Source organism: Somniosus microcephalus, chromosome 30 (genome assembly GCF_052327205.1).
Source record: "Somniosus microcephalus isolate GS21.2 chromosome 30, FLI_Smic_1.0, whole genome shotgun sequence".
In the NCBI taxonomy this organism is placed as follows: domain Eukaryota; kingdom Metazoa; phylum Chordata; class Chondrichthyes; order Squaliformes; family Somniosidae; genus Somniosus; species Somniosus microcephalus.
In genome coordinates, this window is record NC_141016.1 from 22,265,445 (window position 1) to 22,278,598 (window position 13,154).

General features: G+C 47.9%; 1 protein-coding gene and 1 long non-coding RNA gene across 2 annotated transcripts in view; one reads left to right on the plus strand and one right to left on the minus strand.

Moving 5' to 3' along the window:
- The window catches only part of LOC147098007 (electrogenic sodium bicarbonate cotransporter 4-like), a 156,410-nt gene that overhangs the window by 92,260 nt on the left and 50,996 nt on the right, over window positions 1-13,154 (plus strand). The window contains exons 10-15 of the mRNA XM_085971204.1: window positions 336-423; window positions 2,149-2,303; window positions 3,381-3,506; window positions 5,916-6,090; window positions 8,917-9,050; window positions 11,553-11,824. Coding sequence (XP_085827330.1) covers window positions 336-423; window positions 2,149-2,303; window positions 3,381-3,506; window positions 5,916-6,090; window positions 8,917-9,050; window positions 11,553-11,824 — 950 coding nt within the window. The remainder of the gene's footprint in view (window positions 1-335; window positions 424-2,148; window positions 2,304-3,380; window positions 3,507-5,915; window positions 6,091-8,916; window positions 9,051-11,552; window positions 11,825-13,154) is intronic.
- LOC147098008 (uncharacterized) lies at window positions 7,071-11,654 on the minus strand. Its single transcript, XR_015074259.1, has 2 exons — window positions 11,572-11,654; window positions 7,071-7,729 (listed from the first exon to the last, which is right to left on the minus strand). It is a non-coding gene; the product is annotated as an uncharacterized LOC147098008 (long non-coding RNA).

The following is a 13,154-nucleotide window of genomic DNA, read 5'->3' on the forward strand; positions in this document are numbered from 1 at the left end:
ATTACTTGTGTTCAATCGAGAAGTTAATCATCCTTCGGATAGCTGACACATGGTTCGCTTGAACACTGCAGCGTTGGTGCTTCATTTACCTCAAGCACACACTCTGGGACCTCTCTACGGGTCAACTGTAGTGTGAATGCAATTAGCCCTGTGTTGAGGATCATTAAATTATGTCAGGCCAGACGTAAGCTCAGTGCAGTGGGTGTGCAGCCTGAATTATGAATATACTTCAATTTTTCTTCAACAAAAATGGTTAATTTACTGTGGATCGATAAGAAAAGGAATTTGCATTTTTATGTTCACAGGTTTAACTCATTAACATCTTTCCCAAACAGGTTTATTTTTATTCTTTTGGGTCCTCAAGGGAAAGGGAAATCTTACAGCGAGATTGGAAGAGCAATGGCAACGCTGATGGTTGATGACGTGAGTTATCAATTTAAAACCTGTTAGAAAAAGTGGAGCACCTGCTGTTATGAATCTTATGATCCATGAAGAAAGACTCATGAAATAACACTGGATGGCCAGCTGGTGGCGCCGTCCAAGGAGTATAAATACTCGGGCGTGGGCCCAGCTTGCCCAGGACATTTTGTAAACAGGAACTAGTGAAAGATAACTAGACCTCCATGTTTTGAAACAAGTTGATTAAAGCCTTGCTTTATACTCGAACCAAGTGCGTAGTGAGTTTTATTATCTCACGTGCTATCACAAGTAGAGGTCGTAAAAGGAAAACAATTAACAGTCATTGACTTCAGTAGAACTGTGATTGTGGGTACTGAGCTGAGTAAATTTGCAGGAGCCTAGTAAAAAGATTTAGTAAAGGCCATTTTCGGGCCATTTTTGCACCATTTTACTTGGGGGGGTTTTTTCTGCCGGCATTCAGCTTCTCGTGTCTTGGTGCTAGTTGGAGACACTTCTTTACTCCCAGCACGAATGGGTTTCTCAATGGGAATTCATCAGATGTCAGTTTAGCAAGAGCAAAAGAAGGATATACTTGCCATAGAGGGAGTGCAACGAAGGTCCACGAGATTGATTCCTGGGATGGCGGGACTGTCGTATGAGAAGAGATTGCGTAAACCAGGCCTGTATTCTCTTGAATTCAGAAGAATGAGAGGGGATCTCATTGAAGCATACAAAATTATTACAGGGTGGATGCTGGGAGAATGATTCCCTTGGCTGGGGAGTCTAGAACCAGGGGCCACAGCCTCAGGATAAAGGGTAGGCCATTCAGGACTGAGATGAGAAGAAATCTCTTCACACAGAGGGTGGTGAATCTTTGGAATTCTCTACCCCAGAGGGCTGTGGAGGCTCAGTCATTGGGTATATTCAAAACAGAAGTCGATAGATTTCTGACTAGTAAGGGCATCAAGGGATATGACGATAGGGCCGGTGAATGGAGTTGAGGCAGAAGATCAGCCATGATCTCATTGAATGGCGGAGCAGGCTCGAGGGGCCGAATGGCCTACTCCTGCTCCTATTTCTTATGTTCTTATGTTCTCCAAGAGAACAGAAAGTAAAGACTGAGTTTGCACTCAGAAACGTGGTGTTAGATCTTCCTTCTGGACAGCATTCCTGGCTAGTCCTCCCCATTTTGTTACTAACTATTAAAATTATGAATTAACTTAATTTTTTTTTATTCATTTAAGGGACTTGGGCATCACTGGCAAGACTAGCATTTATTGCCCATCCCTAATTGCCCTTGAGAAGGCGGTGGTGAGCCTCCTTCTTTAACTGCTGCAGTCCGTACTTCTTTGTAGTGGTACAAAGACCGAGTTAAGAGTCAACCACATTGCTGTGGGTCTGGAGTCTCATATAGGCCAGACCGGCTAAGGACAACAGATTTCCTTCCCTAAAGGACATTAGTGAACCAGATGGGTTTTTATGACAGTCCGGTAGTTTCATGGTCACCAATACTGACACTAGCTATTTATTGCAGATTTATTTAATTAACTGAATTTAAATGTCCCCAGCTGCCACGGTGGGATTTGTACTACACATCTCCAGATTACTAAGATCAAGTAACATAGCCATTATGCTACCATACCCCTAAATGAAATGAATTGATCTATAATTATGCAGTAGCTATTTGTGCTCTCTTGCAGCTTAGAGTGCCTGACATTTATATTCTGCTTTTGTTGCACTGGGTTCCAGCTGTTCAGTGACGTGGCTTACAAAGCGAGAGACAGAGATGACTTGATTGCCGGGATCGACGAATTCCTCGATGAAGTCATTGTCCTGCCTCCTGGTGAATGGGATCCCAAGATCAGGATCGAGCCACCCAAGAAAGTAACCTCTGTCGAGAAAAGGTAGGAATCCTTTAAGTCCTTCCCACTTGCAGGGCTTTTTCATTGAGCTGCATAGGTTCTCCATCTCCTTCATTGAGCTGTGTAGGTTCTCCATCTCCTTCATTGAGCTGTGTAGGTTCTCCATCTCCTTCATTGAGAGGCGTAGATTCTCCATCTCCTTCATTGAGCTGTGTAGGTTCTCCATCTCCTTCATTGAGCTGTGTAGGTTCTCCATCTCCTTCATTGAGCTGTGTAGGTTCTCCATCTCCTTCATTGAGCTGTGTAGGTTCTCCATCTCCTTCATTGAGCTGTGTAGGTTCTCCATCTCCTTCATTGAGCTGTGTAGGTTCTCCATCTCCTTCATTGAGCTGCATAGGTTCTCCATCTCCTTCATTGAGCTGTGTACGTTCTCCAGCTCCTTCGTTGAGCTGTGTAGGTTCTCCATCTCGTTCGTTGAGCTGTGTAGGTTCTCCATCTCCTTCATTGAGCTGTGTAGGTTCTCCATCTCCTTCATTGAGCTGTGTAGGTTCTCCATCTCCTTCATTGAGCTGTGTAGGTTCTCCAACTCCTTCATTGAGCTGTGTAGGTTCTCCATCTCCTTCATTGAGCTGTGTAGGTTCTCCATCTCCTTCATTGAGCTGTGTAGGTTCTCCATCTCCTTCATTGAGCTGTGTAGGTTCTCCATCTCCTTCATTGAGCTGTGTAGGTTCTCCATCTCCTTCATTGAGCTGTGTAGGTTCTCCATCTCCTTCATTGAGCTGCATAGGTTCTCCATCTCCTTCATTGAGTTGTGTAGGTTCTCCATCTCCTTCATTGAGCTGCATAGGTTCTCCATCTCCTTCATTGAGCTGTGTAGGTTCTCCATCTCCTTCATTGAGCTGTGTAGGTTCTCCATCTCCTTTTAACAGTCGAATAGATGGCTGCCTGTGACAGAGAAGGTGATCCACTTGGAGCACATTCTCTGATCTACTGTTTCTCTGGCCAATAACAAACCCGTTCCTCTGCCGCCAGGTTTGATTACCTTAAAACAGAGATCAAAGTTACTTGAGGGAACATGAAGACTGACCATCTCTCTTTCTCTTTCTCTCACTACAACAGGAAGTCTGTTTACTCTCTGAATGAGGCAGGACAGATGAACGGTTCAGCAGGAGGTGGAGGAGGAAGTGATGATGAAGAAATGCCAACACCACCTGAACTTGGGGAAGAGCTGATGTGGACGGGAAGGTAAACATTTCAATTGGTGCAGTTGCACTGTAATAGCCATTGGGGGCAGCACGTTGGGCTATTGAAGGTTCCAAGGGGATAGCCAAATGTAGGCAAGAGAATCCTTTAGGAGGATGTGAAACATCAGCCTATTTATAGGCAAGTCTCACCCTCATTACTGAGCCCTTTTAAAAATCCCATCATTATGAAATTATAGGAAAATACCACAACAGTTTATGTCAGAGATGAGACAGAGGGGGCGATCTTGCCAGCCCTGGGGAGGCGGGTAGGGAGGCAGGACTGCCAGGAAAATAGCAGAATCTGGGAGCGGGTACCCATCCCGCCCCCAACCCACCTCCGTGCCATCTTCCCAGGAGGCGGGTACCCGACCCGTGCCGGTCCCATCTCCCCGAGGCGGGAAGGGGATTAGTGCCAATTAATTGCCTGTTAACAGGTAGTTAACAGGCAGTTTTTTGGATAATCCCTACTTTGAGCCCTAAAGTGTGGGCTTCCTGATGGCTCCGAACATCGCCAGGGTCAGCAAGGCGAGCCGTGGGTCTGCGGGGGTCTGAGATGTCCGGTGTGCAGGTGAGTGATGGGTGCAAGTGTGGAGAGGTAAGTGTATGAGTTGAGTCTAAAGTATTTTAATAAGATTACTAACCTTTGCTTCTTCCTCCGGGCTTCCTCCCTTTAGGCTGCGGGGCTGCCTCATCTCACCGGCAGAGAAAGCAGAATGGCCGCTGCATTCTTAAAAGCTGCAGTCTTCTGCTTTCTGCTCAGGCAGGCTTTCTAAGTCAGTCTTGAGTAAAGGACTCAATTTAGAAGACAGATTGACAGTGTTTGACAGCTTCACAGAGCTGTCAAACGATGACAATTCATCTGTCAAAAGCTCTTGACAGATGAAACGTCAAACGCTGACATTCGCTGTCACCGGCTTTCCCTTAATTGGCCTGGTAAGCCTGCTGGGCGGGATTAACAAAGTCAATCAAAGGAAAATAGCGTGGGTTGGCCGGGCGTCGATGGAGGCGGGACTAAAACCCAACAAGCAGCAGCCCCGCCTCCATCACATCCCCATTGATAAAATCACCCCCATGGTGCAGACCTGCAATTTCCCACCGGTGAGTTTTGACCTCAGATGACCAAGGGTGATGTGGTGAATAGACACCTCGCCTCACCCAGCGTGGGAGGGGTTAGGATTAGTCCGATTCTACCTACCGGCCTGACTCAGTCTGTTCCCATTAGACCGCATTGTATCTTCACCGACATTGGTGTGTAAAGCCCATGGTCGACCCACGGTGGGAGGAGCAAACTGGCCAGAAGAGGCCATGGTAAACTTTGAAGAATTTCTTTTAATGCAAATTGCTTTTGGGGCAGGAAGAGCAGGCGAGCTCCCCCACCTCCAGACCCATGGAGGAGTGCTTGAGCCTCCCCAGGCCCCAGCCTTGCCTCTCCCTCTGCGCGCTGGCATTGACTGGCTCTAGCTTCATGCTGAGGACCATTCCCTTGGGTCCCCAGCATCCTAAGACGTCTGACGGAATCCCTTTCCTGCTCCCAGCCACCACTCCCGACCAAATCCCACTCCTGCTCCCGTCCACTACTCCCAACCCAATCCAACATCCGGCCACCACTCCTGACCCACTCCCGCTCCCACGCACCACTCCCGACCAAATCCCGCTCCCATGCACCACTCCTGACTCACTCCCGCTCCCACGCACCACTCCCGACCCACTCCCACTCCCACGCACCACTCCCGAGCCAATCCCACTCCCACCCACCACTCCTGAGCCAATCCTGCTCCCACCCACCACTCCCGAGCCAATCCCGCTCACATCCACCACTCCCTACCCACTCCCGCACCCACCACTCCCGACCCATTCCCGTTCCCATGCACCCACCACTCCCTACCCACTCTCGCACCCACCAACCACTCCTGACTCTATCTCGCTCCCACTCACCACTCCCGAGCCAATCCCGCTCGCACCCGCCACTCTCTACCCACTCCCGCACTCACCATTCCCGTTCCCAGGCACCTGCCCTGACAAGCAACTTATAAAGTAAAAAAAAACTAGTGGGTTCAAAAGCCGAACTCCGGAGCATGTATCTTGTACATTAATTGAACCAAGATATCCCACTGCATCAAAACACTGGCACCTATTTCTCAGACAACGGAGTAACATTAAATCTGTTCAATACAGGCAATTGCCACATAGTGGAGAGCTATGTGATGATCCAGTTCAAACTTGAAGCACAAAGAAAGAGCTGGGGTCCAGAAAGAGAGCAGAGAAAAGTAGAATTAGCTTTAGAGTAGTCAGAGGTACGAAATTACACCTGTACGTATTTCTGTATGTACCAGCATGCCTCCAGTTTTCTCTTAATAAACTGCTGCTTCCTACTCACACCCCTGAGTTAAGTGTTTCTCACCGACTACAGGTTTTGCGGAGGGCTGATGCTGGATATCAAGAGGAAACTCCCCTGGTTGCCCAGTGACTTCTATGAAGGATTCCACATCCAGTCCATTTCCACCATCCTCTTCATCTACCTGGGCTGCATCACCAATGCCATCACCTTTGGAGGATTATTGGGCGATGCGACAGACAATTATCAGGTGACAATGACACCATGCTGCCACTTCCACTCACTGGGGGAGAAATTCGGTATCGCCCCGCTTGGGGTGCAATTATCAGCCGGGCGCAAAGTTTAGCGCCTGCCGCTAATTATCGCCTCCGACTGCAAACTTGGCTTCTATCGCCCCTGGAGGTGATTGGAGCGCTAAATCTGGCGCTACACACCTCTCTTAAGGCGCTAACGCCGAGGAGCGAGGCACTACCTCAGAGTGCTGGCGAAGCTCATGTGATGTCAGTCAGCAATGGAACACAGACACACCGGCGCCGGCCAGTTCTTAAAGGGGAGGGTCGATCTTGCTCTCCATCCACACCCTGCTCATTGCAGCCTTGAATCTCGGCCTGGAGAGACCTGTACATCAATTCTGCTGGAAAGAACAATGGAGAGGCCCAGGGAAAGAGCTCAGAGTGCAGCCCCCATAGTCTCTTCTAAATCGATGCAAGGAAGGTCAAATAAATGAACCTCCAAAGTGCTGCTCAGTACTCAAAACTCCTTCACACAGCGTTGAATCTCTCCAGAAGTCTCTCTCTCTCTCAGAATGAGTGGTGCAAAAATGTCACTGACAAAAAAAGGCAGGAAGCGGTCGCCTTCAAATAGCGCTCCCCCAGTCCCTTCTGACAGTAAAACGCTCCCCTCAACCTGTCATTGCTAGCGGCAGGCGGTAAGGCGGGGGGGGGGCGCCACTCCATATCCTGTCCGGGGCGCTACCGGGACGTTGCACGCTTGACTGACGTCACGATCTGCCAGCGCAGGAGATCGTGGCGGTAGTGTTTAGCACCACCGCAAAATGTCTGGTCAATTTTGCAAGCGTGGCAAACATCATCGCGCCCAGGGGCTAGTTGCTTTGCACCCCATTGGCGCCCTGTTAGGGTGCTAACGGGAGGAGCAAAGCAACCAAATTTGTCACTCACTGACTCGCCCAAACACCCATGAATTGATAGAATGAAGTGACAAATGCCAGGGCACAAAATAGCTTTTTATTGGAAAGAACAAGAGAATGTCTGGTTTTCTCTGAAATTAATAACCCTTTAACATAACTGCAGGTAATTTTTTTAATACCTGTGATTTCTGAGAAGTCCTTTAATCGAGGAGAAAGACGTTCTTTTGCTTATCGGTAACAAGAAGACCATTAGCTCCTAAAAAAGGAAAGCACGTTTCCATGATCAGCCTCTGCTTACACTCGCTCGGGCTCAGGCTGAAAGAGTAACGGCTGGTGGTCTATCCAATTTGGTAGCACATCTTCATTCTTCAGTAGCTCGTGTGCAGGAGCAGGCTTTGATCGTCCCTGATGGCTCGCCCGTCACACTAGTGCGAGGTGGAAGGGACGTGGATCTGATATCTGTCTGTATTTGATACGACGGGATCGGCCTTATCTCACACTTGATTTTGCAAGTGTGATGGAGGCTCCTGTGGCCCGAGATCTCTCAGTTTTCCTGCACTCTCGGCCAACAGAGCATGTGTCGCCAGCAGCCACGGTAACCAGCGGGTGCTATATTCATTACATCTTCTGTTCCCTGACACACGAGCTGCGCGAGAAGGCTCGATTTGTGCTTTTAAAATGAACAAGGAAAGCTTTAATAAAAACAGAAAATGCTGGAAATACTCAGCAAGTCAGGCAGCATCTGTGGAGAGAGAAAGAGAGTTAACGTTTCAGGTCGATGATCCTTTGTCAGAACTGGAAAAAGTTGGAGATGGAGCAGGTTTTTAAGCAAGTGTAGGGGCAGGGAAAGGGGGGAGGGGAGGAAAGAACAAAAGGGAAGGTCTGTGATAGGGTGGAAGGCAGGAGAGATTAAGAGACAAAAGGGATGATGGTAATGGGACAAGAAACAAAAGATGGCTCTAGATGAAGTGTAAATGGCACTGGCAGAATGATCGACAGCTGCCATGTGAGAGAGAGAGAAAAAAAGAAAAAAAAGATAGGGGCAGAGGTTATGGTCTGAAATTGTTGAACTCGATATTGAGTCCAGAAGGCTGTAAAGTGCCTAATCGAAAGATGAGGTGCTGTTTCTCGAGCTTACGCTGAGCTTCATTGGAACAGTGTAAGAGGCCGAGGACAGAGAGGTCAGAGTGGGAGTGGAGCGGGGAATTAAAGTGACAGGCGACCGGAAGCTCGGGGTCACCCTTACGGACTGAACGGAGGTGTTCTGCAAAGCGGTCACCCAATCTGCGTTTGGTCTCCCCAATGTAGAGGAGACTGCATCGCGAGCAGCGAATACACTATATTAAATTGCAAGAAGTACAAGTAAATCACTGTTTCACCTGGAAGGAGTGTTTGGGGCCCTGGACAGTGGGAACGGGGGAGGTAAAAGGGCAGGTGTTGCATCTCCTGTGCTTGCACGGGAAGGTGCTGGGCGAAGGGAAAGGGGTGTTGGGTGTGATAGAGGAGTGGACCAGGGTGTCGCGGAGGGAGCGGTCCCTTCGGAATGCTGAAAGGGGAGGTGAGGGCATGCGATTATGGGAGGACAGGAGGTTTTGATCTGGAAGGATGACGAGTGTGGACCAAATGGTCTTCCTCAACTGTATCTATCAAGTGACCTTGTGAATGAATGAATGTATCGCTCCCTTTTACTTAGTGCAAATTTAATGAGGGCAGCTGAAACACAAACAAAACCAAACGTGATGATGGACCATTGATGTATGAAGTGTATTGAGTCAGATTAGTTCAAGCTTTCTCCAAGAGTTAGTAATCCTGCATGTTGCATGGGCCTCCATTAATCCTGCATGTTGCATGGGCCTCCATTACATCCAATTCAATTGCAACCTGGTGACTTCTACTTCAAACTAACAGACTTTTTTTTTCTACAAACAGGGTGTAATCGAAAGTTTTCTAGGCACTGCGTTCACTGGTGGCATCTTCTGTTTATTCGCTGGACAGCCTCTCACCATCCTCAGCAGTACCGGTCCGATTCTCATTTTTGAAAAGCTCCTGTTTGACTTCAGCAAGTGAGTATTCTGGTCACTTAACCTGCAGCGCCCACTGTGCAGGGAAAGTCTGTCATTTTAATTGCCTTATTGCCAAAGGGAGCTAGAGGGATGTTAAGTCAGGACCTTGTTTTAACAGGACAGCAATTCTGCAAGAGGACTCCATCATTTAGCAAGCCTTAGGGGGATGTTGCATGTTTTGAGTTGGTAATGAGGATGAGCAGCTGGGTTTGGTGGAAGGAGCCCTTTTTCTTAAAATGTTATTTAAATATAATGGCCTAAAAATTCGGTTGCTTTGCGCCTCCCGTTACCGTCGGACGCTAACTAAAGGCGAGGTGCTGGGCGGCCATTTTTGTTGCTGGGCGCCTGCCAGCACCTGCCCCCTCTGCCGTCCTCGGCCTCCTCTGAAGCCCGCCCCCCCCGCGGAGTGCCGGCTGCGCTCCCTGAGCCCGGCACTTCTCTTGAGTGCTGGGCTCTTTTGCCGGCACTCTGATCCCCGGTGGCCCAGCTGGGCCCCGGGTCGTGCTGTGCTAGGCCCCTCCCCTTTAAGAAGCGGAGGAAGACCACGCGCTGTGGCATGTAGCGCCGCAATATTCCCTCGCAGCGCCCCAAGAGGGAGGCGGGGCGCTTCCAGTAGCGCACCACGTCCCTCTTGGGGCGCTACTGGTGAATTTCGGCCGCAGGGGCGCTAATTTTTTTGGGCCGCTGAAAGTAGCGCCTCGGCGAAGTTAGCACCCCAAAGGGGGCGCGACTCAATTTTTCCCCCTGATGATTTTAAACTGCTCTTTCAAGTGATCTTGAGGAAAGTTGTAGATCTAACTATTTACGATGTTATTTTGCAAATTTGAGGGCATCATTCTTGCTGCAGAGCAAGGTTTCTAAACAATGGGCTCGACTTTGCTGTAAGAATAATGGTGAGGCTAACAGCGCTCACCGTTATTTACGTGGAAATCAGACGGCAACTTCCTGTGACCGCTAAGTGCAGAAATCCAGACGTCGCTGCTCACCCAAAAGCTGCGCGAAAGCAGCGTCTCGCTGTCTGACTCGCCATTCACAAGTATTGATCGGGGTGAAGTTCCTGTACTTCCCTCATAGATACGGACTAAACACGCCAAAAAAAATTAGGGCTTGTCCATTCCAGGCCAAGTACCTTTCAACAGCGTGATAAGTCTTAATTACTGCCAAACAACCTCTCTGGCACTGAAAATTTACCTTTACAAGCGTGGAGTCTCATTCCTTCAGCTTTTAATTATTGTTGGAGATTTTTTTTAAACTTCTTTTAAAACTTTTTCTCTCTCTCTTTCTTACCCTCTCTTTATTTTGCTTTCTGTTCCTGATTTTACAGTGAATTCATTATTCTAACTGACATTCCCTGGTTCAGACTCTGCCCTGCTCATTAATGATTCCTCAATCTGATAGGTTATGGAGTCGCCCAGTAGCTTTCCCTGTTCACAGAGGTTCCAGATGCTCTGCAGAGGGCGCCGCGCTTTTTGGATGTTTGGCTGACAGGTTTATAACAAGTTAACTCACGCAACCAGACCACAACCTCAACCAGGCTGAGGCGGGAGGTGTTTGTCTACGAATTAACGTTTGTTTATTTTATTGGCAAAAAAACCCAGCTGTTTTTGGACTCTGTCACTTGAAGCCAATATGCCTTTTTTAAACACGTTTATTCGTAAGATGAGGGCAATGCTGGCTAGCTCGTATTTATTATCCATCCCTGACTCTAGGGGAATCAAGGGATATGGAGATCGGGCGGGAAAGTGGAGTTGAGGTCGATGATCGGCCATGATCTGATTGAATGGCGGAGCAGGCTTGAGGGGCCGTATGGTCTACTCCTGCTCTTATTTCTTATGGTCGTCCTGAACAACTGTGTGGCTCGCTCGGCCACTTGAGCAGGCTTTAAGGGTCAGCTACGTAACGTGGTAACGTGCAGGCAAGAGACAGGCTAGGGCAGCAGATGCACTTCCCTGAAGGGCATTAGGGAACCAGTTGGGTCCTTATGACAATCCAGCAGCTTCATGGTCATAGAAACATAGAAACATAGAAGATAGGAGCAGGAGTCGGCCATTCGGCCCCTCAAGCCTGCTCCGCCATTCAATGAGATCATGGCTGAACATTCAAATTCAGTACCCTGTCCCTGCTTTCTCCCCATATCCCTTAATCCCTTTAGCCTTAAGAAATATATCTAACTCCTTCTTGAATATATTTAATGAATTGGCCTCAACTGCCTTCTGTGGTAGAGAATTGCACAGGTTCACCACTCTCTGGGTGAAGAAATTCCTCCTCATTTCTGTCCTCAATGGTTTACCCCTTATCCTTGCTTCTGCTGCCAATCCAGTGCATTAATGGTGGAAATGGAATTCTGATTTCCACCAATATTACTGCAAGTTCTTGAGTTTTAATCCCTTCACCAGACAAAAAAAAAAGCACTGGTCTAAGACAATTACCCTCAAAACCTAATGCTTACTGCAGACTTATCCTCGTACTATTCAGTCTAAAGGGCACATGTCTCTCTTGCAGAGGTAATGCTATAGACTACCTTGAATTCCGGCTCTGGATTGGTCTCCATTCCGCCCTTCAGTGCCTTCTTCTGGTCGCCACGGACGCCAGCTTCATCATTAAGTACATCACCCGTTTCACGGAGGAAGGCTTCTCCATGCTCATCAGCTTAATCTTCATCTATGACGCCATCAAAAAAATGATCGGGGCCTTCAAGTACTACCCCATCAACGTTGGCTACAAACCAGACGACATCACCGCGTACAAGTGTGAGTGTGGGGCTCCGGAGCCAGGTGAGTCACGCATCAACTCAGTAGAGAGGGGAGAGAAAGAAAAAAAATGAATCGAGGTGTCTTAACATCTGACGTAAGAAAACTACTAGGCATTTGGTCTAAGCGTTAAACAAAGCTTTAATCAACTGTTTTACAACATGGAGATCTAGTCGTGTCCTTCACTAGTTCCTGTTAAAGAATGTCCTGAGCAAGCTGGGCCCATGCCCGAGTATTTATACTCTCCCTGGACAGCGCCACCAGCAGGCCGCCCAGTATTATTACATAAGTCATTTTCACATGAATGACAAGGTTCATGTCAGTCTTCCCACCTGAAAGATTGGAAGTCTGGCGGCTTCCTTCTACCGAATTAATCAGACTAAGAATAGACGCAGTCGTTTAGATCTCCATTGAAAGACAGTTGATTAAAGCCTTGTTTAATACTCAGACCAAGTGCCTCGTAGTTCTCTTATGACAATTTAATCAACTGTCTTTCAACGGGAATCTAAACGACTGCGTCTATTCTCAGTCCGATTAATTCGGTAGACGGAAGCCGCTGGACTTCCAATCTTTCAGGCGGGAAGAATGACATGAATCTTGTCAACATCAAAACTAGTTTACGTCCGTCTTAAGAATTTCACACCTTATTTCTCCTTTTAGCTCACTTCTGTTAGAGATGAACCTGATGAAGTAGGCAATTTTTCGAACTAGTTGATGTCCATTAAGGTTCCCATAGTTTTATCTTAATTGTCAGGCAACGGTAAGTACATCAGCACTATTCTAACCGCCCGCCTGCCCAGTTCCCGTCGGGCAGGCAGGATTAAAATTGGGCCTAAAGTGTTTCCATGCTTTCAGAATGCCCACTTGCCTTTACATAGAAACATAGAAGATAGGAGCAGGAGCAGGCCATTCGGCCCCTCGAGCCTGTTCCGCCATTTAATGAGATCATGGCTGATCATCCAAATTCAGTACCCTGTCCCTGCTTTCTCCCCATATCCCTTGATCCCTTTAGCCTTAAGAAATATATCTAACTCCTTCTTGAATATGTTTAATGAATTGGCCTCAACTGCCTTCTGTGGTAGAGAATTCCACAATGGGGATTCTAGCGTAAGAAATTCTCCATTCAAATGAATGCAGGGACCCTCCCACATCTTTACAGGGGCCAATCGCTCTTGGAACTGCACCACGTCATACCAGAGATCTGTGCAAGCTGCTGATAGAGAAACTGCATTGGCATCATTAGAGATGCTTGTGAGCACCTTCTGTTAACATCAGGGAAGGTCCACAGCCAGAAGAGAAGGTTGTGACTCTCCACTTTAGACGACTGCTCGTACACATTAAGTTTTGCCAATGC